This window comes from Jaculus jaculus, chromosome X (assembly GCF_020740685.1).
Source record: "Jaculus jaculus isolate mJacJac1 chromosome X, mJacJac1.mat.Y.cur, whole genome shotgun sequence".
Taxonomy (NCBI): Eukaryota; Metazoa; Chordata; class Mammalia; order Rodentia; family Dipodidae; genus Jaculus; species Jaculus jaculus.
Window position 1 is genome coordinate 46,969,917 of NC_059125.1, and position 25,290 is coordinate 46,995,206.

The window sequence follows — 25,290 nt, forward strand, 5'->3', positions numbered from 1 at the left end:
TAGTAGACTGGGATGGAGAAACATACAGAACAGTCCTTAAACCTAGTTGAGCAATATACAAACACAAAACCATAATGAAATATGCACAGGAATGGGTATTCATTTACTCTTGCTAGTTCATTTACTAGTCCTTCATCTTACCTGGAAGTGTCCCAAAGGTTCATAATGTCTGAAAACAGGTTTAAAACCACATTTTGTCATCTTTTCTATTATTATTACTTGGGTAGAAAGGGCAAAAGTTTAAGTCTGGAACAAATCAGTCTAACTAACTTCTTCTCTGACCTTATCAAACAAAGTTAATTGAAGAGATTATTATGAAAACATTTACTATAAGATATTTTGAATAGTAGGGGAATATAAAAAATACCCAATGTGTGGAATGTTAATTATGTATTGTATTCAGTATATGAGTGTAGCATGGGTACTTTCTTATACAGTTCTTAACAGGAAATTTGAGAGCCTCCCATTTACCAAACATTGAATGCTCAACTACCAAGAACATATATGCCTTGATTTATAGTTTACTATGATAAGAAAGAACATCACTATGGTAAAGTTTAATCAGCAGTTGATAGCTGGGACAGTAAGGTCAGAATTCATTAAGAACTCTATTTTGGAGGGATGGCTTAGCAGTTAAGATGTTTGCCTGCAAAGCCAAAGGACCCAGGTTCTATTCTCCAGGACCCACATTAGCCAGATGCACAAGGGGGCACACGCCTCTGGAGCTCCTTTGCAGTGGCTGGAGGCTCTGGCACACCCATATTCTCTCTTTCTCTCTCTCTCTCTCTCTCTCTCCCTCTCTCCCTCCCTCCCTCCCTCCCTCCCTCCCTCCCTCCCTCTCCCCCCTCCCCTCTCCCCGTCCCCTCTCCCGTCAAATAAATAAATAAATATTTCTTTAAAAAAAGAATTGCTTTTTTTTGGTACAAGTCAGGCTTATTAAGGGGAGATTTTACTAGGTTAAAAAAATTTCAGCCGGGCGTGGTGGCACATGCCTTTAATCCCAGCACTTGGGAGGCAGAGGTAGGAGGATCACCATGAGTTCAAGGCCACCCTGAGATGACAGAGTTAATTCCAGGTCAGCCTGGACCAGAGTGAGACCCTACCTCAAAAAGAAAAAAAAAAAAAAATTCAATATGACAGTATAGGATTTTGCTATAGCTAGGAAAACCATTTTCATTGTCCAAAAGATATATTCAAGGATATTAAGGAAGTGAGTGATTCAGCAAAATATAAATTATCTTAAATTAAGTAAAATTAATTAAATTTAAATTATCTTAAAAATTGCTGGATTATGGAATGCTTGGTGTTGGCAATAGTAAAACTGTCTTTCCATTCCCAAGTTGGTAGTTTTATAATAGTGTGTTATCATTTAGAACCCCCCCCTTTTTTTTTTGAGGTAGGGTCTCGCTCTAGCTCAGGCCTCAGTGTGGCCTTTATCTCACGGCAATCCTTCTACCTCTGCCTCCTGACTGCTGCTGGGATTAAAGGTGTGTGCCACCACACCCAGTTTTAGAACCTTCTTAATCATACTAGACTACACTTGTTTTAGATCTCACTTAATAAAATTTTGGAGGCTATAATACTTAGTTTTCCTAACATCCTCTTTTATTCCTTTCACCTTTCCCCACTTTGGGAAACAAATTCTTTTCTTGTAGTGCTGCTTACTGATGCATAACCTAGGCTCAAGGTTCTCATCCTAATCATAGTAAAGAGAAAATGGCTGTGCCTCCCAAGTTGCTGAAATATTCTGGGGATCTTATTGAGTAGCCTACTCTTGATGGCTCACTCAGTGAGGAGACAGCAAACTGCTCTTTCAGCCAGCAATAACAATGAACCATGTAAGATATTAAAATTAATTAAAGCCCACTAATACATCACTAATGACCATGAATCTGAAAATGGCAGACCTACTATAGAATTTGCTATGAAGTTAAAAATCATCTAGGTAAATTGGGCACAATAAATGAGATAAGGAGGCAGGGGAAAGGAGTGGAGAAGAATGTTATAGAGGAGAAAATGAAGAGATTAGGAAAAAAGAAAAAAATTTCAAAATTTAATGAATTATAAGTAGAACAAAATATAAAAGCACAAGAATATTTTATTAAATGAATAGGACAGTCATTGATGTACTGCTAGCGTAGAAGGAGAGGAAGAAATGGTTGGGGTGCTGTTGAAAAAGAAACTAAGGAGCCCGCATGATGGCTCATGCCTTTAATCCCAGCATTCAGGGGGCTGAAGTAGGAGGATTGCTGTGAGTTCAAGGCCACCCTGAGAATACATAGTGAATTCCAAGTCAGCCTGGGCTAGAGTGAAACTCTACCTCAAAAAAACAAAATTAGGGCTGGAGAGATGGCTTAGCAGTTAAGCGCTTGCCTGTGAAGCCTAAGGACCCTGGTTCGAGGCTCGGTTCCCCAGGTCCCATGTTAGCCAGATGCACAAGGGGGCGCACGCGTCTGGAGTTTGTTTGCAGAGGCTGGAAGCCCTGGCGTGCCCATTTCTCTGTCGCTCTCAAATAAATAAATAAATAAAAAAGAATTTAAAAAAAATTTAAAAATAAATTAGATTTGTGCATGGATGAGAATAACACAATTAAAAGTACAATAAAGTAAAAACATGGTTAACTATAGTTTTATAATGGGGGACCACTAGTGTCAAAGAAAAAGGATGGGGCTACAGAGATTGTTGAGGACCCATGTTTGACCCCCCAGAATCCACATAAAACCAAACGCATATGGTGGCACATATGTCCAGAGTTCATTTGCAGTGGCTTGTGGCCTTGGAGTGCCCATATTCATCTTTTCATATTCTTTCTCTCTATCAAGTAAATAAAAATATTAGAAAAATTTAAAACAATTAAAGTTTTATAAAAAGAAAAAGGATAATGTGATGGTACAATTTCCTTTTGGGTCTTAAAAATTGGATATTGCCCGTTATATGCACGGAATGGGGGGGGGGATCAGTTGAACTTCAGGAGTCTTGTCTTTCCTGTGATGTGCCATTTCTGAGTCTGTATTGAACAGGTGCCTGATGTCCTCTGTCTTGGTCTTGGTTGCTTTCCATCTTTCTGTAGGTTGGGCAGAATCTCTCACGTTCCTCTGACTTCACGGATCATAGGTGTTGATTGTTTCCCAAGTGTATTGTTAGTGCGGGAAGCATCCACTGCACTAAGATTGGTGCAGGTGGAGGGCCTGTGGCTTGTTCTTTCAAAATATGCTGAGTATTAGCCACCCTGCTAGATGGAAGGATCCAGCTGTGGTTATCAGATACACCCCAGACATCCCTCAGGCTTTACACCACTGAATGACAGGTGTCTGTAGAAGTTGATGTGCCTCCTGGCTTCTGGTTTAAAGATATCAACCTCCAGGGTTATTCTTAGTTGATCATACCTGCTCCTGACTACTGAGCTTGGTGCTCTTTCCCTTTGCATTCCTTGCCTCAGCTGAGCCTCCTGCTGCATCCTTTAGCTTGCCAGGGTCTGGCCCTCATGCTCTCCACAACTGCTGCCTCTCTGGGTATTCCCTCACCCTAGGAACATGGCAGGCCAAACTGAGGCTCCTTGATCTTTGGTGTTCTCAGGCTCCTGGGAGCAACTCAGTTTTTTTTTTTTTTTTTTTTTTTTTTTTTTTTTTTTTTTTTTTTTTTTTTCCGAGGTAGGGTCTCTAGTCCAGGCTGACCTGGAACTCACTATGTAGTCTCAGGGTGGTCTTGAACTCACGGGGATCCACCTACCTCTGCCGCCCCCCCCCCCCCCCCCCAGTGCTGGGATTAAAGGCGTGCGCCACCATGCCCTGCTAAGGCAACTCAGTTTTTAACAATAGGTTCTCTTCTCAAGGTGGCACTTCACCTTTGCCTTCTGAGCAATATGAAGTGATATAATGATACAATAGGATTTTTGTCCACCATTGCCCCAGCCGCTGGAGAAATCACTGTCTCAGCAACACCAACAACTTGGGTTTTGAGGCTTTAGAAGGCTACACACTTGTCCTAAAGGCAGGACTGCTCATTTCTCAACTGGTTTACCTTTTGGAAGTGACTGAAATTTTTTTGCTTTCTCCTCCATACTTTTTAGCTGTCCTTTTACTCCCCCTCCACCCTTCCTTCCCTCCTTTTGTCTTTCTTTTTTTCTTTCTTTCTTCTGTCTCTTTTTCTTGTTCTTAGAGGTAGGGTCTCACTATAGCCCAGGCTGAACTGGAGTGCACTATATAGTCTCAGGGTGGCCTTGAATTCACAGCAATGCTCCTACCTCTGCTTCCCAAATGCTGGGATTAAAGTCATGGGCCACCACTTCAGGCTTCACTCTTTTCTCTTTGGAATACCACTCTCTCCTTCCTAGGCTCAAACAGTGACAACTTCTAGTCTGCTAATACTCCAAAATGTTTGTCTTTCTCCCCAGTGCTTTTTACAGTGACTGGATTTGTGTCATATCACCAGATTTCTCCCTGACAGTGGACAGGGATAAAGGGGGCTTGATCAGCTAACCCAACAGTATTTTCAATAGGAGTTTTTATAGATGATCTTTGACAGGGGGTTGTTTTGTTTTATAAGGTTGCCTGTGCTTTCACCTTCCATTTTTGAGTTATAATTTAATGCTGCAACAGATTATATAATACAGTCTAGATTAGAGGTTGGCAGACTTCTTTTTCAAGGGCCAAGCAGTAAATATTTTAGGTTCTGTAAGTCAGATATTCTCTGTTTCAGCTACTCACTTCAGGTGTTTCAGATGCAATATCCACAGGTTCTCTTATTTGTGGTTTATGTGGCTTCAGATAACTTATTATCAACTATGATCTAAAAAAATGAAAAATTCCATAAATTCCAGAAATAATATATTGATGAGCTTCAAATTGTTTGGGGTACATGCCTTCTGTTTAGTATATCCCCACCATAAAATGCTTCCTCCAGATTCTGCCTCTCAAATGCCGGGATTTTAGGTTCACATTCCTGCCTTTGTGACAGTTTTGTTTGATGAAGTTGAATAACACAATTGTAGTCGGAAGTGGAGTTAGAACCCAGTCCATTTACGCTATCTACTACTTAATTCCTGTCTCTTGAGCAAATCCCTCAGAATTGCTGAGCCTCATTTGATTTTATTCTATAAACGAAACTGCCCTCCTCATGAAGTTGTTACAATCTTTAAAATAGAAAGTATTACCATTTTCCACAAAACTGAGCATGTATTGTGTTAGACCAAATTTAGAGGATAAGAAAATGTGTGGAAATGCTATCCTGTTCTCTTCTGTATTTTCTTATTTCTGAAGATAGATATTTATTTTAAATTTGCTAATTGAATTTTGTTTTTAATTTCTGAGCAAGATTGGTCGAAGAAAAACTAGTATATGTCTCCAAGTTGTATTCTACACTGCTGTTATTTCGTTGTTTAAAAAAATACATTGTAAATATACTGTAATGCATGATAAGAGTTTTAAGAACTTAAAACACTGTGGATACCCTAGTTTTTTTAATTTATGGAATATATATATATATATATATATATGTAGGTATGTATAAACCCTTTTATCCCCCTAAAAGTCTTTTTTTTCCTTCCTTTATAGAATGCTGCCTTTTTATATGGTCTTGGTTTGGTCTACTTCCATTACAATGCATTTCAGTGGTAAGTTGACATAACTTAATTACTTCAGTAGTTTCCCGTAAGTAGTGTAATCTAGGTTTTTTTGCAGAGGGGGGAGTTGTCTGTAAATATGCACGTGAAAAATATAAGATAGCCTACTATCCGTAATCTTGGAATGGTTAGTGTCTTCTGAAGTATTACTCCACCTTGGATTATGTAGAGCTGTTCGTGTTTTTAAATGACTATATGGGATAAGATTCTGGTCAAAGAGATCTTAGTTTATGAAATTTTGTGGAATTCTTCCATCGCTCTGACCTCAACTTTCAAGATCTCTGGGGAAATGATCCATGACAACTAGCATTTTAAAAATTTGGCTTAGTTATAGCCAAGTTGACCATTTTGTCATGCCCCATAATGATCAGTACCGTCCAACTTCTAGTAAAGGAACACCAAATTAAAATCTCTCAGTTCTTTTATTTTCAAATAAAAATAATGCTATCTAATATCAGAGTTGGACAATAAGTTTCATACAGTATAAAACTGTTATTAAACAATAGTGTCCTTTAAAGGGAAAAAACTTAGAAATTGAGGTAGAAAATATTCTGGCTTCAGCACTGCCACCTAGTTCTATCTTGATATTAAATAACTTCGTTAGGTCTGTTTATTAATTTGTTTTTTTTTTAAAAAAAAATCAAACATCAGGCTGGAGAGATGACTTAGCGATTAAAGGCACTTGCTTGTGAAATGCGACAGCTAGGGTTTTATTCTCTAGTACCCAGGTAAAAACAGATGCACAAAGTGGCACATGTGTCTGGGTCTTGTTTGCAGTGGCACGAGGCCCTGGCATGCCCATTCTCATTCTCTTCCTTCTCTCATTGCACCTAAGTAACTTTTAGTTAAAAAAATATATATATAAATTAAAAAAACCTATGTTGTAATCATTTGCCTTTTTTAATTAATTAATTAAAGAGAGAGAGAATAGGCATGCCAGGGCCTTTGGTCATTACAAACTCCAGATCTATGTGCCACCTGGGTCCTTTGGTTTTGCGGGCAAATGCCTTAACCTCCAGCCCCACTTGCCTTTTTTTGATGGTAACATGAGAAAATGTATATTTTCTAAACTATAGAAAGCCCTGTGTGGATTTTTTTTTTTAACTTTTGTTTTAGTTTATTCTATGCTGTGTGGGTACTAATGATAAGTAATTGTGTGTTTGGCAAAAGATTACAACTCTGTCTGATGTGCATCCTGTGTATTATAGAACTTTTACCTGTGTATGGATAGTGATTGGATTGTCCTCCCTAAAGATGAAACTTTAGGCATGGATGGCCTTTTCTTTCTTTTGGGGTTGGAAGAGGGAGGGGGTTGAGGTAAAGTCTCAAGGTGGCCTCGAAATCACGACAATCCTCCTACCTCTTCTTCCCAAGTGCTGGAATCAAAGGTGTGCGCCACCACGCCTGGCAATGGATGATATTTTCTGCAATAATTTTTCTTCTTCTTCTTCTTTTTTTTTTTTTTCGAGGTAGGGTCTCACTCTGGCTCAGGCTGACCTGGAATTCACTATGTAGTCTCAGGGTGGCCTCAAACTCATGGTGATCCTCCTACCTCTGCCTCCCGAGTGCTGGGATTAAAGGCTTGCGCCACCACGCCCGGCTAATTTTTCTTCTTTTTTATCCTTTGAAGTCTTGTTGGGTTTTCACCATATAAGGAAAACAGTGCATTGTTAGAGAAAACTTGTGTGCATATAGAATATTATAATAATCACCTACAACACTTCCTTACTGTGTCAACTTTACAGAGTTATAATTGACCCTTTTAAAGCTCTCTCTCCTCCCCCCCCCCCCCCCCCCCCCCCCGTCTGACATCAGATGTTACTGTGTATTTTTGGCTGCCCAAGCATTAATCTTAGACCATGCCAGTCTGAAACCTGTGGTGATCTTTCTGCCTCTTGAGTGCTGGGATTACACATATCTATACCATTCCTGTCTTGTAATTTTTTCTTTAGTTAGCCCTTCATTTTCCATGATCTTAAATTAAGGTTTCTACCTTCATGTCTGGTATGCCACACTTAAAACCAACGTTTGTTTTTAAATATTGTCATTTCTCGGAATCCTACTCATAGAATTCAAAACTAGAACGTGAGAGATGGTCTTAGCAATAATTTATGCCTTTCCTTGAGTTTTGTGGGTGATAAAAGATGTGTATTTTCACCACAGTATTACATAATTTTTTAGTTAGTGGTAGAAGTAAAGTTATGTTCAGATTCTTCAAGCAATTGTTTTCTTCAGTTGTGTCTTATATCTACTTTTGAATTTGTTTGTTGAGTTTTTTAATATAGGGTCTCACTGTGAATCACAGGCTAGCTACAAACTCTTGAGTCACCCTCCTGCCTTAGCATCCCAAATACTGAGATTATAGGCACAAACCATCCATTCTGGCATAGGTGGTTATTTTCAATCAGTATTTGTAATGGTTTTCCTGGGCATAATGATAAAAAGTTTTATGGCCTGATAGAAGTAATTTAGGTATAAACCAGACAAGGACAATGCAATGTTTGATTTAACAAGTGGCCTCTGTTTTGGTTTTGCCTTGAATTCTTTTTGTTTTTATTTTTCTGTTTAGCTTTTCAGGGTAGGTTCTCACTCTAGCCTGAGCTGACCTGGAATTCACTATGTAGTCTCAGGGTGGACTTGAACTCACAGTGATCCTACCTCTGCCTCTCAAGTGCTGGGATTTAAGGCATGCACCACTATGCCTGGCCTTGTCTTGAATTTCAGTTTCATAGCTGTGTTCTAAAATAATACACACCAACCTCTTGACTGAATTCACCCTGGCTGTGTATTTTCTGTCTTGCTAATCATGTTATTTCAGGGCTGGAGAGATAGATGACTCAGCTGTTAAAGCATTTACCTGCAAAGCATAATGACCCGGGCTCAATTTTCTAGTAGCCATGTAAAGGCAGATGTAACAATGTGGTTCATGCATCTGGAGTTGGTTTAGAGTAGCTAGAGGCCCTGGTATGCCTATTCTCTCTGTCTTTTCTCTGCTTGCAAAGATTCAAGCAAACAAATAAATTAATTATTTAAAAATGTTATTTCCCAAAGTACTGCTCACATTGCTGCTTTAGCTTACCTTGCCATTCTTTGCAGTTACAAGGTTAGAAAAGGAAATGGTTGGGGTGAGACTTTCAGTGGACAGCCTGAACTGGAGAATTTAGGATGAAACTACTTTTGTGTTTTGTTTGTTTATGCCTGTTGATTTACTGAGATTAGGATTGTTTATTTATTTGAGAGAGAAAGAGAAGAGTGAAAGAGAGATAGAGAAGGCCACATCAAAGCCTTCAGCCACTGTAAATGAACTCCAAATGCATGCGCTCCCTTGTGCATCTGGCTTACTTGGGTCCTAGGGAGTTGAACCTGGGTTCTTTGCAGGAAAATGCCTTAACTGCTAAGCCATCTCTCCAGCCCTAGGAATTTTCTTATTGCACATAATTCTTTGGGATTTATTCAGAAGCATTGTTAGAGAGTTTTTTTTTTTTCCTTTCATTGCCAGTACAGAGAATCTCCTTATAATGTTTCAAGAGTGTTCCATCTCTGACACATGCATTATGTATTTTTTTTCATTTTATTTAAACAGTATCAGTACTTCTTCTTTTAAGTATTTTTATTTATTTGAGAGAGAGGGGGGCCCAGATAGGGAGAGATTGAGAAAGGACATGCCAGGGCCTCTAGCCACTGCAAATGAACTCCAGACGCATGTATCACTATTTGCATCTGTCTTACATGGGTACAGGGGAGTTGGGCCTGGATCTTTAAGCTTTGCAAACAAGTGCCTCAACCACTAAGCCATCTCTCCGGCCCACATTATGCAAATTTTTAATGTCCATAACTAATACGTTTGGGTTAGTAATGATGGCTTAATATTTTCTTAGGAGCAACTTTTTAAACTACTTTTGAATTTTTAGATTATGATTGAAAATGTCAACAGTAGTGTGCACAGTAGTATAAAAAGTTTTTGGTACAGTATAGCATATGCTTTACATATTTGGGAACTGTGTAGTTTTCCAGGCATCAAAGCAGTTTATAATTGTTGGTAGTCATTTTCAATCCTTTATGATTCTGTCAAAATTCTGTAGCTTGCAGAAATTATGTATTTGTGGTATAGCCTGTTGTGTGCTTCAGAGTTTTGGCCACATGTATTTCAGTGAGATATGAGGTAATAAAATGATAACCAAAATTCAGATTTAGTGATACCTATTTTCTCCACCCTACACATACACTTTTGCCCCACACTCATCCATCCCTGGTTGAGAGAAAAATCAATAAAGGATTTGAAAGCAAATGAACTTTGATCTTTGAGTAAATGTATTACGTGTCAGGTGAGTGGAAATGATCAGTAAAGAAACTTTGGAGTTTATTCTACTCAACAGCTATCCCCATCAGATACTCATAAGTCATTTTGTTGGTTTATTTCGAATATTACTAAGAAAAAGAACAATATAGCTCTTAAGCAAGAGAGTTAATTTTCAGATAGTACACAAATAAAACTGCTGGTTTAACACTTAAATGAAAAAAATTCAATTGATACTGAATTTGGTTGGTAAGTCTTGAAGATAATAGTAGGTTTAGACAGCAGCTGAAGAATAAAAATATTCATGACCAGAATAGTGTAGTAAAAAGCAGTAAAGACAAGAATGCTAGTATTTACATAAGGAAATTCTAGACAAAATAATTCACAGTTTAGGAACAGTACCTAACTGGAATGGTGCTGACTACATTTTGCTCATAGGTCTTGCATCTGATATGGAGATAATGATTATTAAGTTTTTAGTATTGTATTATCATTAGGCAAATAGAACATCCCCATATTTGAGGAAATAAAATTAAGCCAGAGTAGAGAGAATAAGGACTTTGGGCTTATTTCAGTAGCCTCACAATGAAATACTGAAGATTGTTTTTATTAGGATTTAATTTGAAATAAATTTTGAGACCATGATGTTGATAGAGAGGTGGCTAGTGGGTTAGAATGCTTGGTTGGTCTTAGACTAGCTGAGATTGATTTTTCAGTACTAACATAAGCATCTGGGCCTGACCACAGATGTCTGTAACCCCAATCTGGGGGTTGGGGAACAAGCAGAGACGTGAGAATTGCAGGGACTCACAGCCCATGGTTGAGGGTTGAGTGCGAGACTCCATTTCAAGGAAAGGATAGAGAGGAAGGACCCAGGACATTGTCCTCTAGCCTGTGCAAGCATGCATGTGGGGACTCATGTCTCTGCACACACATGCCTGTATGCCTCCTCACCCCCCTCCACTCCCCCAATAACAAAAAAAAAAAAAAAGACAAGAAAAATCAAACAAAACCCCACTATCAAGGACTTGAATGCAGGGCGTGGTGGTGTACACCTTTAATCTCAGCACTCTGGAGGCTGAGGGGGGAGGATCACTGTGAGTTGGAGTTCAGACTAGGACTGTTCCAGGTCAGCCTGGGCTAGAGTGAGACCCTACACAGAGAAAAAAGGGAAGGAAGAAGGAAGGGAGGGAAAGAATTTGTTGATTAGTGCCTATCTTAGTGTTTTTGGTTATAGGTTGGTAGCCCACTTACATGTTAGCATACATCGAAAATATGTTAAAATAAACCCATGTTTCTGTATACCTGCATTGTGTTATGAACCAAGTGGAAGAGATACCTGTACTAAAGGCACATGTAGAGTAAGACATTCACAAACACTGAATTTAGAAGAGATATTGTAGTATCAATTGAGGTAGCAAATATTTCTCCTGATGAGGTGTTAATGTGTGATCTCTCCCATCTTCCTTATACATTCTTTGTTATACCTTTTCTTTCCTAACTCTCACATGGTAGATAAAGTACAGTGCAGCATGGTGGTATTTACCTTTACTCCTCAGGAGGCTATGGTAGGTGGATCACTGTGAGTTCAAGGATATCCTGTGCCTCCAGAGTGAATTTTGGGCTAGAGTGAGACCCTTCCTTGCAAAGATACCTCCTCCCAGGAAAAGAAAAGAAAAAGCAAGTAGCCTATTTAATAAAACTTTTTGTGAGCCGGGCGTGGTGGTGCACGCCTTTAATCCCAGCACTCGGGAGGCAGAGGTAGGAGGATCGCCGTGAGTTCAAGGCCACCCTGAGACTCCATAGTGAATTCCAGGTCATCCTCAGCCAGAGTGAAACCCTACCTCAAAAAAAAAAAAAAAAAAACCCAAACTTTTTGTATAAAGGACTAGCTTTTCAAAAATTGTTATTTATTTATTTGCAAGGAGAGAGGGATAATATGATTGAATGCACCAGGGACTCTAGCTGCTTTAAATGAACTCCAGATGCATATGCCATTTTGTGCATCTGGCTTTACATAGGTACTGGGGTATCAAACCCAAGTTGTTAGGCTTTGCAGGCAAGCACCTTAATTGCTGAGCTATCTCTCTAGCCCAGTAACTAATTTTATTTTGAAAGTATTGAAGACTCAAAATACCTATCTTTATGATCTGTAGGGATCAAGCCAGTTGTTTCATTCAATCATGTAGATGTATCCCCCCCTCCACTCAGAGATTAAAGGCAAAATACAAACTTTAAAAAATTTTTTTGTTTATTTTTATTTATTTGAGAGCAAGAGAGAGAGAGAGAATGAGAATGAATGTGCATGCTAGGGTCTCTAGCCACTGCAAACGAACTCCAGACGCGTGTACCCCCTTGTGCATCTGGCTAACGTGGGTCCTGGGGAACTGAGCCTCTAACTGGGGTCCTTAGGCTTAACCGCTAAGCTGTCTCTCCAGCCCCAAAATATAAACTTTTAAAAAGAAGTCCTACCTTTATGGAATATGCTAAAAAAATAAGTTTAATTCCTCCCATTCTTCTTCCTTCAAAAGTAAACTTTCCTGCTATACCCTACCCTCCTCTTCTCCAAGGAATTGTAGAAGCAGTAAAATTACGTACAGTGAGGAATCTTATTAACCCATGGATTACTATGTATTTGAATAATTTAGAGTAAATTTTTTTGGTTTTCTGAGGTAGGGTTTCACTCTAGTCCACACTGATCTGGAATTAACTATGTAGTCTCAGGGTAGCCTCAAACTCATGGTGATCCTCCTACCTCTGTATCCCAAGTGCTGGGATTAAAGGCGTGTGCCACCACGCCTGGCTTGAATCTGAAATTTTAAAACAGTAGTGCCTAAACCAGTTTTATTGTACTAGCAAGTGAACATTTATATGCACGTAAAAAAGTTAAGCTATCTCATGTCTGTATTCTTTCAGGGCAATTAAAGCATTTCAGGAGGTGCTTTATGTTGATCCCAGCTTTTGTCGAGCCAAGGAAATTCATTTACGACTTGGGCTTATGTTCAAAGTGAACACAGACTATGAGTCTAGTTTAAAGGTAGGTTGTTGTTGTTGTTGGTTTTTCATTTTTTGTGGGTTTTTTGTTGTTGTTGTTGTTGTCGTCCATTTCAGTTGTTAAATGATGGAATTTATATTGGCACTTCAAAAATATTTATGATGAAGCTGTTCGTCAGCTATGAAGTGAATGATAAATTTGGTTTAAAAAGAAAAAGTAGTTATGATTCTGAGAATTGCATGATTAATCCCCTCATTAAAGTGGTTTTTTTGGTCTAATTTTTGACTAAGGTCAGTCAGAAAGGGTGAAGATTTCAATCTCTGTACATCTAAATCATCACCCTATAAGTAATTGGCCACTATAGAGGTCACAAGTGGCAATTTAATGTTGTACTTGTGACAAGGTATGATCATTTCTTTTTTTAAAATATGTTTTTATTTATTTGAGAGAGAGAATGGGCGCATCAGGGCATCCTGCTACTGCAAATGAACTCCAGACACATGCGCCTCCTTGTGTATCTGGCTTATGTGGGTCCTGGAGAATCAAACTGGTATCTTTGGCATTGCAGGCAAACCACCTTAACTGCCAAGCCTTCTCTCCAGCCCCTGATCACTTCTTTCTAGGATCTCAGTAGAAGTCTTTCTACTTTTACCAACAGAGCATCTCCTGTACCTAACTTATAGAAAAGAAAATATTCTCAAGGTATTTTGACCTCTGGTCTGTGAATTATAAATATCATTATAGAAAGTTAATATTGTCCATTTAATATTCTTCTGCCTATGAGAATTTGATATTTCTTCAATTTTTTTCATTGAGTTCCTGTTACTGCCATTACTAACTATCATTTTATGTTTTACTATGCTTTTCACGAAGACAGTGTTTACCTGTATGACAAAAGAATTGCAATTTGATAAGATACGAAGTTGTAGGGGAAAGTTACGATTTTGTGAACTTATGACTGTTTATAATTGTTGCTGTATTCTGTTCCATACTGTCATGATTCTATAGATTGAGGGAAAAGTAAAGAAGGTAAAGAATGATGTTGCATTGGCCTGTAATTTGAAAAGCTCACTTACAAGTAATGGCTAACAGTTTTTTAAAACTGTACTTAAGCATACTTAATGATTCTAGCCTTTTAAAATAGACAATTTTGTGAATACTTTTTTGTTAACTATTCCTAAGTTTTTAAGGAACAATGCTGAGAATTATACAACCATAACTACACAAGTAAATTGTGAAGAATTTAGGTCAAAATAGTTGAAGGTAAGTACAGTTGAGGAATAGACCTGTTTCAGCTACCTTCTCAATGTTGGGACAAAGCACCTAACCAAGAACAGTTTATAGGAGGAAAGGGTTTATTTCAGGCTTACAGTTTCAGGAGGAACTTTTTCTTCTTGGTTTTTTTTTTGTTGTTGTTGTTGTTGTTTTGAGGTAGGGTCTCACTCTAGCCCAGACTGACCTGGAACTCACAATGTAGTCTCAGGGTGGCCTCAAAATCACAGTGATCCTCCTACCTCTGCCTCCCGAGTGCTGGGATTAAAGGCGTGCACCACCACGCCCGGCTATCAGAAGGAACTTTCATCAGGCAGGGAATATATGATGGAGCAGAGACTGAGCGTCACATCTTGTCACTGTAGCTGAGAGGTAGCAATGTGTGTGAGCTAGCTAGTGAACTCCCAGTAGGGCTGGGCTAATAAACCTCAAAGGTCCACCCCTGGTGATACATTTCCTCCAGCAAGGCTCCATCAGCTGAGGATTGAAAATGAGCCTTAATCACAAACACACAGGGCTATGGACAGTATTTCATATTCAAACTACTACCAGGTCCTAGGATAAGTACTATAGGGAGTAAGGGATATCTGAAAAACCAGTTTTCCTCAGGCTTTGTGTAGCATTTTCTGAAATTCTTCTGTGGATATCAGTGGATTTGAAGTGGAAAATGGCTCAGATATACCACCTTGTATATTTTAGCACTTCATTGGCATTAAAACTAAGGTCACACGGAGTTTTTATTAGATATCAAGGACTTAACATGTGTTTCATTGTATAAAATAAATTTACAGCATAAGCATTTTATAATAGTGTCAAATATTCCTCTTCTATTACAAGAGGGATTTTGCTAGGAGTTTCACAGTGTTGCTGAAGAAATACATTTGAAAGAGAAAGTGTTCAGAAGTTTGTAATATAGCTCTCTGAATATGCATACAAAGATAACCTAAATAATTCTACTGATAAAAATCTCTATATTCATGAAAGTAGCAATATTTTAAGTTTCTTTTATATCACAGGGAACACTCATTTACACTCAAACAAAATAGAACTTTTATTTATTCAAGGCCAAGTTTAATGGTCTAACAAACCTTAATTGTGGTGATCTTAGCAAAATTTTTTCCCCTTATTTTGGGTTTTAAAAAAATCTTTTACTTTTATTTGCTTATTTGAGAGAGAGAGAGAGAAGGGGTATGCCAGGGCCTCCAGCCACTGCAAACACACTCCAGATGTGTGTGCCCCTTTGTGCATCTGGTTTACATGAGTTCTTGGGAATCGAACCTGGGTCCTTTTGGTTTTGCAGGCAAGTATCTTAAACACTAAGCCATCTCTCCAGCCCTTAGCAAAATTATTTAATGTTAGCAGATTTTATTAACAATTTTCATACATGTATATATTTTGATCACAATTTCCTCCTGTTAACTTCCTTAGTTCCTTCTACCCCATGTACTTTCCATTCATCCCCTTATGTTACTAGTTCCTTTTCTTCTTTGATCCCCACCTTCCACCAGCCATGACAGAATGTTGATAGGTCCAATATTATACATGTAAGTTGCCTTGAGGTCATGAATGCAATAGGCACTTCATGCCCTGAAAACAGCATTCCAAAGCATTCCTCCTCATTTCCCCACTCTTATATTCTTTCTGCCCCTTCTTCTGTGCTGTTCTTTGAGCTTTGGAGAGGGTGATATAGATGTATGTCATTTAGCATAGAGCTCTCAGCAGCCATTTATTTTCAGCACTTGGACAAATTATGAGTCTCCCCAGTAGTCATCAACAACTGCAAAAAGACATCTCTCTGACGAGAGGGTACATAGACACAATGGAGTTTAATTAAACTGTTAAAAAAAATGAAATGATAAAAGTTATTGGAAAATAATGTGTCCATAAAAGATTATATTAAGATGTAATCCAGGATTACAAAGTCAAATACCACATTTTCCTTCTCATATGCTTACCCTAACTTCAAATATTTAGAAAATTTTTTTGTAAGGTGGAAAAAAAGCAGTTGAAGATAGAAGAGCTTTCATCACTTGATGAGCAGTCTAGGCTGATTCCATTTCCTAGTTATTGTAAATAGAATAGAAATAAACATGGATGAACTAAGAATCTCTTTAGTAAAGTGTACAAAACAATAATCTCTGTAGTAAAGTATATAGAGTGTAAAATCCTTTGGGGATATATCCAGGGGTGGTATAGCTGGGCTATAATTTATTGGGCATTTGTATTTCTTTTGAGAACTCTGTTCAGTTCCATAAACCCATTTTTTTTATTATTTATTTATTTTTAAATTTCAATTCTTTTTTTTAAGATTTATTTTTCTTTATTAGACAGAGAGAGAGAGAGGGGGGGAGGGAGAGAGAGAGAGTGGGGGGGGGGGGAGAGAGAGAGAGAGGGGGGGGGGGAGGGGGAGAGAGAATGGGCTCACCAGGGCTTCAAGCCACTGCAAACGAACTCCAGCCGCATGCACCACCGTGTGCATCTGGCTTATGTGGGACCTGGAGAATCAAATCTGGGTCCTTAGGCCTCGCAGGCAAGTGCCTTAACCACTAATCCACCTCTCCAGCCCCATTAAAATTTTTTTTTTTACATAGGTTATAGTCTTATATTTCTTCTCCTCCATCCCCATTTCCCTGAGGGCCCTCCTTAGTGGGATTATTGGTGTATACTGTGGGGCAATTAGGGCGTCAGTCAGTTTTGGGGGGGTGCCTCAGGATACTTTTACCTACCCTATGGCTCTTCTCCCCCCCCCAAAAAAATTGTTTATTTATTTGAGAGAGTGAGAAAGAAGCAGACAGAGAGAGTGAATGGGCATACCAGGGCCTCTAGCCACTGCAAACGAATTCCAGATGCATGTGCCACCTTGTATATCTGGCTTACGTGATTCCTGTGAATCGAACCAAGGTCCTTTGGTTTTGCAAGCAAATGTCTTAAATACTAAACCATCTCTCCAACACCACCCTATGGCTCTTACGATCTTCTTGCTCCTTCTTCTACAACAATAGCCTTGATGGGTCTATTAGCAGTTGAGTTATCTGTAGCCTCACCACAGTGTCTGTCACCATTTCCCTGGAGCTGGTTGTGAGGCTAGCATTGGGAGCAATAGTTGTGTCACTGTTGGTATATGATAGAGGTGACATGGCTCATGGTAGGCATTTGGGATAATTATTATTATGAAATTTTGTATAGACAAATCATGTGGTGAGACCATTGTCCTCCTCCCTGTCCCCATTCCACTGAGGTCCCTCATCAGTGGGGTTACTGGTATTCACCATGGGTTTATGAGTTGTGAGAGCAGCGCTCAGTCATTGTGGGGGTGGACAATCATAGCCAATTTTTTGATTGATTTGTTTTTGTCTTAGTTTTGTGAACTCTTTGTACATTCTAGGTAGTAATCCTTTGTCAAGTACAGAGCCGGCAAAGATTTACTACCATTTTATAGGCTATTCCTTTGTAACTCTTTTCCCTGCCTCTTGAAATGTTCTCCCTATTTCTCCACTAATTGTGTCAGGGTTTTAGACCTTATATTGATGTCCTTGATCTATTTAGAGTACATTCTTGTGCATGAGGAAAGATAAGTATTTAGTTTCATCCTCCATATAGATACCCAATTTTCCTAGCACCACTTCTCCAGTGAACCCTTTTTTGGGGAGGTGGGGCATTTATTTAATTTTTGAGAGAGAGAGAGAGAATGGGCAAACCAGAGCCTCTAGCCACTGCTAACGAACTCCAGGCACGTGCACCAGTATATGGATCTGGCTTATGTAGGTATTAGACACACAGAAAGGTAAGTTATGGAAGATTTATTTTAGGAAAATGACTCCTCTTCCCCTTGAGTCAGGATTTTCCTCCAGGTCAAGGTGAATTGGAACTCTGTAACCCTACAGTAGGCTTGAACTCATGGAGATTTTTCTACATTAGTGTCTCAGTGCTGGGATTAAAAGCTTAACCATCATGTCCTGCTTGGTGAGAACTTTAAGGTTTAGTTAAGGGATGATCTACAAGTAAAGCGCATATTTATTTGTCACCATATTCAGCCCATATGGCAATTCTTAACTATTTATTTCTTCTGGATAAATTTAAGCAGATACTTACAAAATTAGCATATTGTAATAGAGCCTTAAGAAAATAGTTTTAAGTTTCTCTGTCTTCATTATATCTTTTTTAATTTTTACTTTTGAGAGAGAGAAAGAAAATAGGCTCATCAGGGCCTTTCAGCCACTGAAAACTCTAGACATGTGCACCCCCTCATTCGCACATGTGACACTGTATGCTTGTGTCGCTGTGCGTCTGGCTACGTGGGATTTGGAGATTCAAAGACACGTTCTTGGGCTTCACAGGCAAGCTACTTAACTGCTAAGCCATCTCTCTGGCCCCTTCTTCATTATATCTGTGGGATCTTCATGATTCACGTGGTCAGTTTTTGTTTCGTTTTGTTTTTTGAGGTAGGGACCTCACTATAGCACAGGCTGACCTGGAATTTACTGTGTAGTCTCAGGGTGGCCTCAAACTCATGGTGATCCTCCTACCTCTGCCTCCTCAGTGCTGGGATTAAAGGTGTGTGCCACCACACCTGGCTTGTCAGATTTTTGTTTAGCTTTTTCTGACTAGCAGAAGATTAGATTCTGATTTGGACACCAGGTCATACTATTGCCAGTATAGTTACGTTTTCATCTAAAGCTCCTACAACCTTCCTAGGCAGTGCCACCATATGAGGACCAAGTGTTCAAACACATGAGCCTAGCAGGGGTGGGGGTTGAGGGGCATTTTCAGTTCAAACCAAACACCTTGTAATCTTCCCTAGTTGTTGTCTGTTATGAGATGATCTTCTAATTGTATTATGTAGGCATTTGGTAATGTCTGTGTTTCTCTACATCACTATATCTGCCCATTTTTGTTGTTCAGTTGGTCATTTACTTTCCTTCAGTTGTTTTCTATGTCCCCAATTTCTATTAGCAAAAATAGATGAAATACATGAGTTATGAAATGTCATGGCTGCTTAAAAATGCAGCAGTAGTCAAGCTTTCTGTATTGAGTAGTTGGGGAATTCTAGGTTCATCGTGTCTCAATTTTCTGACTTGCAGTATTTAAGAGTGCAACTTACTTCTAATTAAAATGTTGGGCTGTTACTGGGAAGTTTTCTCAGTTGAAAAGTATCTGCTGCACAAGCATGAAGACGTGAGCTCTGTGGGGGTAGAAACAAGATCCCTGTGTTTGCTGGCTAGCTAGTCTAGCCACATCAGCAAGCTTCAGGTTCTATGACAGACCCTATCTCAAACAACAAGATGGAAGGCAGTTGAGGAAGATAGCCAGTATCAACTTCTGGCCTCTACATGCACATGTACCAGTATAAACAAACATGCAAAATAATGACTTTTAGTATGTACCCAATATTGCTTACATTTGTAGTTATGTTTGGTGTTTAAAGGCAGCTTTATGAAGCAATTTGCATATTTAGTATCATATTAAATATAAGTATATTCAAAAATAATTTTTTTACAGGGCAAGTTGTTCCAGTATTTCTTTAAAAATATATGACATGGTACCACATATTGTTTTTATACATATCAATTTTTATACATATCTGTTAGGAATGTAGACTTTTCAGTTGTTGGACAGAACTTGAAAATTAAGTTGGCTTTTATCCTGATCATTTGTCTATGCAGATTGGACCATATATCTGTGTAATTTATTAGATTCTAATCAGCTGCATTCCTATACTTTGGTAAAATATGGTAATCATGAAGATTAGTGAGACTAACTAGAATACTCGGAGGAAAAATCTGAGTAAGAATAGTAAGATCTTTGAGATAGAGTCTCTCACTGAACTTGCAGCTGCCTTTTTTTGGTCAGACTGTGTGACCTGTGTAATCCCAATAGTTCTCCTGTCTCCATCCCCTTCAAGACTGGGCTTCCAGGTGTGTGTGACCATGTCCCACTTTTTACTTGGGGGTTAGGGATCATACTCGAGCTCTTTCAGGCCCTCATGCTTATGCAGCAAATGTTCTTACCCACTGAGGCATTTTCCCAACCCCTTGTGTTTGTATTCTTTTGCCATTAATTTTTCTCCACTTTTGCCCTTTGGAAATATTTGATATTTCACAGTAGTTTTGAAACAGTATACCAGTGACTTGATTGCTAATTTTTAAATTTTCATATATATTGTTTTTATTTATGAAAAATTGAGAGAGAGAGAGAGAGAGAGAGAGAGAGAGAGAGAGAGAGAGAGAGCGCACGAGCGCATGCATGTGTGCACAAGAGAATGGGCAGGCCAGGGCCTCTAGCCACTGCAAACAAACTCCAGACAGACACACATGCCACTTTATGCATCTGGCTTTATGTGGGTACTGGCAACTCGAATCATGAGTTCTTTGGCTTTACAGGCAAGTGCCTTAAATTCTAAGCCATCTCTTCAGCCCTTGGTTGCTGCTTTTAAAGCAATCATATAAAACATGGTCTAAATGATTCCTGCCAGCTTTCATTGACTGCTGATAAGATATTTTTCCTTGTGATATTTCAATGGAACAAGGAAAACTTACACACTGGCCTTGTCAAGGATCTTTCCATTTAGGTCACAGACAGCTTCAGGTTTGCTGAGATGAACATCCAGACCAAGCACAGTTATGGAGAAAGGAATATTTATTGAAGCTTACAGATCCAGAGGAAGTTCCATAATGGCAGAAGAAGCTGGCCTGCCTTCACAGGACCTAACACAAAGAGAGAAGCACAAGCCTAAAAGTCAAAAGCCACACAGCACAGCACATTTCAGGAATTCTAACTAGGCACACTTTGCATATCTTTAGATTAAAATATCAAACCCACCACCACACCTTACGATCCACCCAGTGACACCACCTCCAGCCAGGTGGCTGCAGATGCAAACTATAAACTAGTAAATCACTGAATATATTGGGGCCATCTAGTCAAACTACCACAGATCTGTTTCCTAACTAAATATTTTCTACTTGCAAGGTAAATTAGATTTAGACTGTAGTACATCTGAATATATGAGTGCTGTGCTGCTCCTTTTGTCTAGAGGAAAATACACTTTGTTTTCATAGTATTCATATCTTGCAATAGGCTATTTTCCTTTTTTTATTGACAACTTCCATAATTGTAAACAATATCCCATGGTAAATCCCTGTCCCCACTTTCCCCTTTGGAACTCCACTCTCCATCATATCTCCTCCCCCTCTCAATCAGTTTTTCTTTTACTTTGATGTCACTGTCTTTTCCTCCTATTATGATGGTCTTGTGTAGGTAGTGTTAGGCACTGTGAGGTCATGGATATCTGGGCCATTTTGTGTCTGGAGGAGCACATTGTAAAGAGTCCTACCCTTCCTTTGGCTCACATTCTTTCTGCCACCTCTTCCTAATGGACCCTGAGCTTTAGAAGGTGTGATAGAGATATTTCAGTGCTGAGCACTCCTCTGTCACTTCTCAGCACCATGGTGCCTTCTGAGTTATCCCAAGGTCACTGCCATCTGAAAAGAGAAGCTTCTCTAACCAAAAGTGAGAGTAGCATTATTAATATATGGGCATGAGCATTAAGAGAAGTGGGCAGTTTGGTGAGCATAGTATATATATATATTTAGCCAGACAGCAGCAGATGTTACACCCCTAGGGCTCATGACTACCCCTGTTGTAGGTTTTCAGTATTAGAAATATATTCCCTCCCATGGAGCAGGCCTCCAGTCAAATTAGAGGGCAGTTGGTTTTTCTAGTAACAATCTATGTCTCCTGAGTGTTCCATTGTCCAAAAGAGTAGGTTTTTTTTACAATACCATCCTATTAAGTCCCCCTTTCCCTTCCCTTCTATTCCCTTTATATCTCCTTTCTACCTTACTGTACTCTGCTACTGAGTTTTCTTTCTACTCACATAGAAGTCAGATCATTTGTAGCTAGGATCCATATATGAGAGAACATGTGACATTTGGTTTTCTGGACCTAGGTTACCTCACTTAGTTAGGTATAATACTTTACAGATCCATCCATTTCCTGCAAATTTCACAACTTTATTTTTCTTTACCGCTGAGTAGAACTCCATTGCGTAAATGTGCCACATCTTCATTATCCACTCACCAGTTGAGGGACATCTAGGCTTGTTCCTTTTCCTAGCTATTGTGAATACAGTGGCAATAAACACGGTTGAACAAGTATCTCTAAGGCAGTGAGACAAGTCCTTAGGATATATGCCATAGGCTATTTTTTATTGCTATGGTAGCCCACTAAAAGGATGTTTGAAAACATACAATCTACTTAGTAGATCAAGGGAAAGTATAAGCAGTCTTTTAAAGAATTCACATGCTTTTTTTCCCCCTTTCAGTCAATATTTTCAAGTAATTCTTCACTTTTGTTTTCTTGATTATTGTATTCCTAGTGTTTGTATTGTCCTTAGGGTTTTATAGACTCTCAGTAAATAATTATTAAAGGTTGATGCCCTCTTATTAGTGCTTGGCCATTCAGAAGATACTGCAAGCCTTAAGGATTATGAATACTAAAATACAGAGACTAGCTCAGTATAACACATTTGTGATTGGATGTGTAACACTTACTCTTTTCTAACCAAATGACACTTTCTAACTTGTCTTTCTGTATAATATTGGATAACTAATATTAGCTTATTCTTATTAATGAAGGTTGCTAGTTGATTCTGTCTTGAAATACAGTATTTAGTGTTAAGTGATAATTTTTTTCTCTTAATGAAGAACGTCCTTTTAGTACTTACATATAGAAGTTTCCATCAATTATTTTGTTTAACAATTATTTAAAAATATAACTTTTTAGATATTTGCATTATAAATAAGAATGATTTAATTTTGTAGATGCTCAGAAAAAAATTTATGTGTGTGCTGTACATGCTTATTTGTGTGGGTGCCTGTGGAGGCCAGAAATTGAGGTCAAGTATCTTCCTCTATCACTCTCATCTTTATTTTATTGAGGTAGGGTCTCTCATTTGAGCCCAGAGTTCACTGGTTCAGCTAGTCTAGCTAGTATAGCCAACCACCCTGAATTTACCTGGCTGCTGAGGGTCCAAACTCTGAGAACTGTTTTATGCACTATTCTATCTCCCCCAGACCCAGAAAATTTGAATATATGTTTGTGAGACCTATTTTTAGAAGTTTTCATACAGATTGGCCTATGTTGTTTATTTTACGCCAACTTTAAGACAGGGGAATTGCTTAGTGATAAAGTGCTTGCAATGCAACTCTTGAATATTTTGAGTTCAGATCCCTAGACCCCACACTAAAACTAGAAACTGGCAATCTTTTGTGATCCCAGTACATCTATGATGAGAAATCTACGATGGGAAAGGAGGTAGACATAGGAGAATTTTCTCTGGAAAGCTCTCAAGTAGGTCAGCGAATTATGAGAGACTCTGGCTCTAAAAAGGCAAGGCCTGAACCCACACTCACACACATGAACATGGCACATGCATATGCAGTAAATAAATTAAAATTTGTATCAAATCTTTAGTGCTTATTTACTTTAAAAATTTGTTTATATTCCAGTGTTTTTGTTTTGTTTTTTCAAGGTAGGGTCTTGTTCTAGCCCAGGCTGACCTGGAATTCATTGTGTAGTCTCAGGCTGGCTGCCTGTCTCTTCCTCTTGAGTGCTGCAATTAAAGGTGTGCGCCACCATGCCCGGCTGTATTCCAAATTTAATGGTGTTAGAAGTCAGCAGATGTTCTCATACCTTGTATTGTTAAACATTTGTGTTATACGTTAACGAATTGTCTGGGTATGCTTCTGATATTGTAAGTGAATACTATAATATTAGTGAATTTATACTTCCTGAAGAATTACATGTACACAACATTCCAAAAAGTAATTATATTTCACATACAAACACAGGCTAACTAAAAGGTAGTTAAAGTAAAATAATTCTTCAGTAGCCTTTTCATAGTTATATTTTTACTTTCATAAGTTAGTTGAGGGCTGGAGAGATGCTTTAGGGGTTAAGGCACTTGCCTGTGAAGCCTAAGGACCTACATTCAATTCCCCAGAACCCACTTACATAGTGGCACATGTGTCTGAAGTTTTGTCTGTACAAGTGTGACTGGAGGCTCTGTCGCACTCATTCTCCTCACTCCCCCCCCCCAAATAAGTAAAATAAATATGTATGTGTGTGTGTGTGTGTGTGTGTGTGTGTGTGTGTATATATATATATATATATATACATATATATATATATATATATATATATATTAATGAAGGTGCATGCCACTTTTTGCATCTGACTTTATGTGAGTACTGAGGAATTAAACTTAGACTGGTAAGCTTTGCAGGCATGCACTTTTTTTTGTTGTTTATTTTTATTTATTTTTATGTGAGTGACAGAGAGAAAGAGGCAGATAGAGAGAATGGGTGTGCTAGAGCCTCTAGCCACTGCAAACAAACTCCAGATGCGTGCGCCCCCTTGTGCATCTGGCTAACGTGTGTCCTCGAACTGGGGTCCTTAGGCTTCATAGGCAAGACCTTAACCGCTAAGCCATCTCTCCAGCCCTAAAAAATATTTTTTAAAGTAGTTGGTTGATTACCTGGCAGGGGAGCTACTGTGATCATGAGGGTGGTTTACACAGGTTGGTGCTCACCTATTGCACTCCAGATGTGCTGACCCCTGCAATTTCACCAAATAGGGGAAACTCGACTGCGTAATTTGTGGGAGTGAGGGAATGCATTCACATTAAAAAATAAATAAAAAGGTTGGTTGAAATCTCACTTTTAGATAAAAACTACTCTGACCAGGGAGCCTCAAAACTCATCAAAGCAGAAATTTGAGGATGCAGAGAGCTTTAAAACTAAAGGAGACTTGTATTACACCAACCAAGGCTCAGGGAACATTGTGGAAGAGGGAGTAGAAAGATTGTAAAAGCCATGGAGTAAGAAAGTATATTCTGAGGAGATATTATCTGCCCCACTGAGACTTACTGTATTCATGCCCCGGTAGTGAATCCTAGCAACCCCACTGAGTAGGGCCTTAAGTGGAATGGCAGCAGGAGAAGGAGGCATAAGAGTATAGCCCAATGAGAATATGGCCAATATGCAATATGTTCATACTGTTAAGTTCATAATAAAAATCATTATTTAAAAAGTAGTACTATTATGG

General features: G+C 38.8%; 1 protein-coding gene and 1 non-coding gene across 6 annotated transcripts in view; both read left to right on the plus strand.

The window, feature by feature from the left end:
* Nucleotides 1-25,290, plus strand: part of Kdm6a (lysine demethylase 6A) — a 189,039-nt gene that overhangs the window by 83,086 nt on the left and 80,663 nt on the right. For all 5 annotated transcript variants that reach the window (XM_004665765.3, XM_004665766.2, XM_004665769.3 and 2 more), the window contains exons 5-6: nt 5,553-5,611; nt 12,834-12,954. In XM_004665765.3, coding sequence (XP_004665822.1) covers nt 5,553-5,611; nt 12,834-12,954 — 180 coding nt within the window. The remainder of the gene's footprint in view (nt 1-5,552; nt 5,612-12,833; nt 12,955-25,290) is intronic.
* LOC123457009 lies at nt 24,714-24,869 on the plus strand. The gene has a single exon (XR_006634855.1). It is a non-coding gene; the product is annotated as a U1 spliceosomal RNA (small nuclear RNA).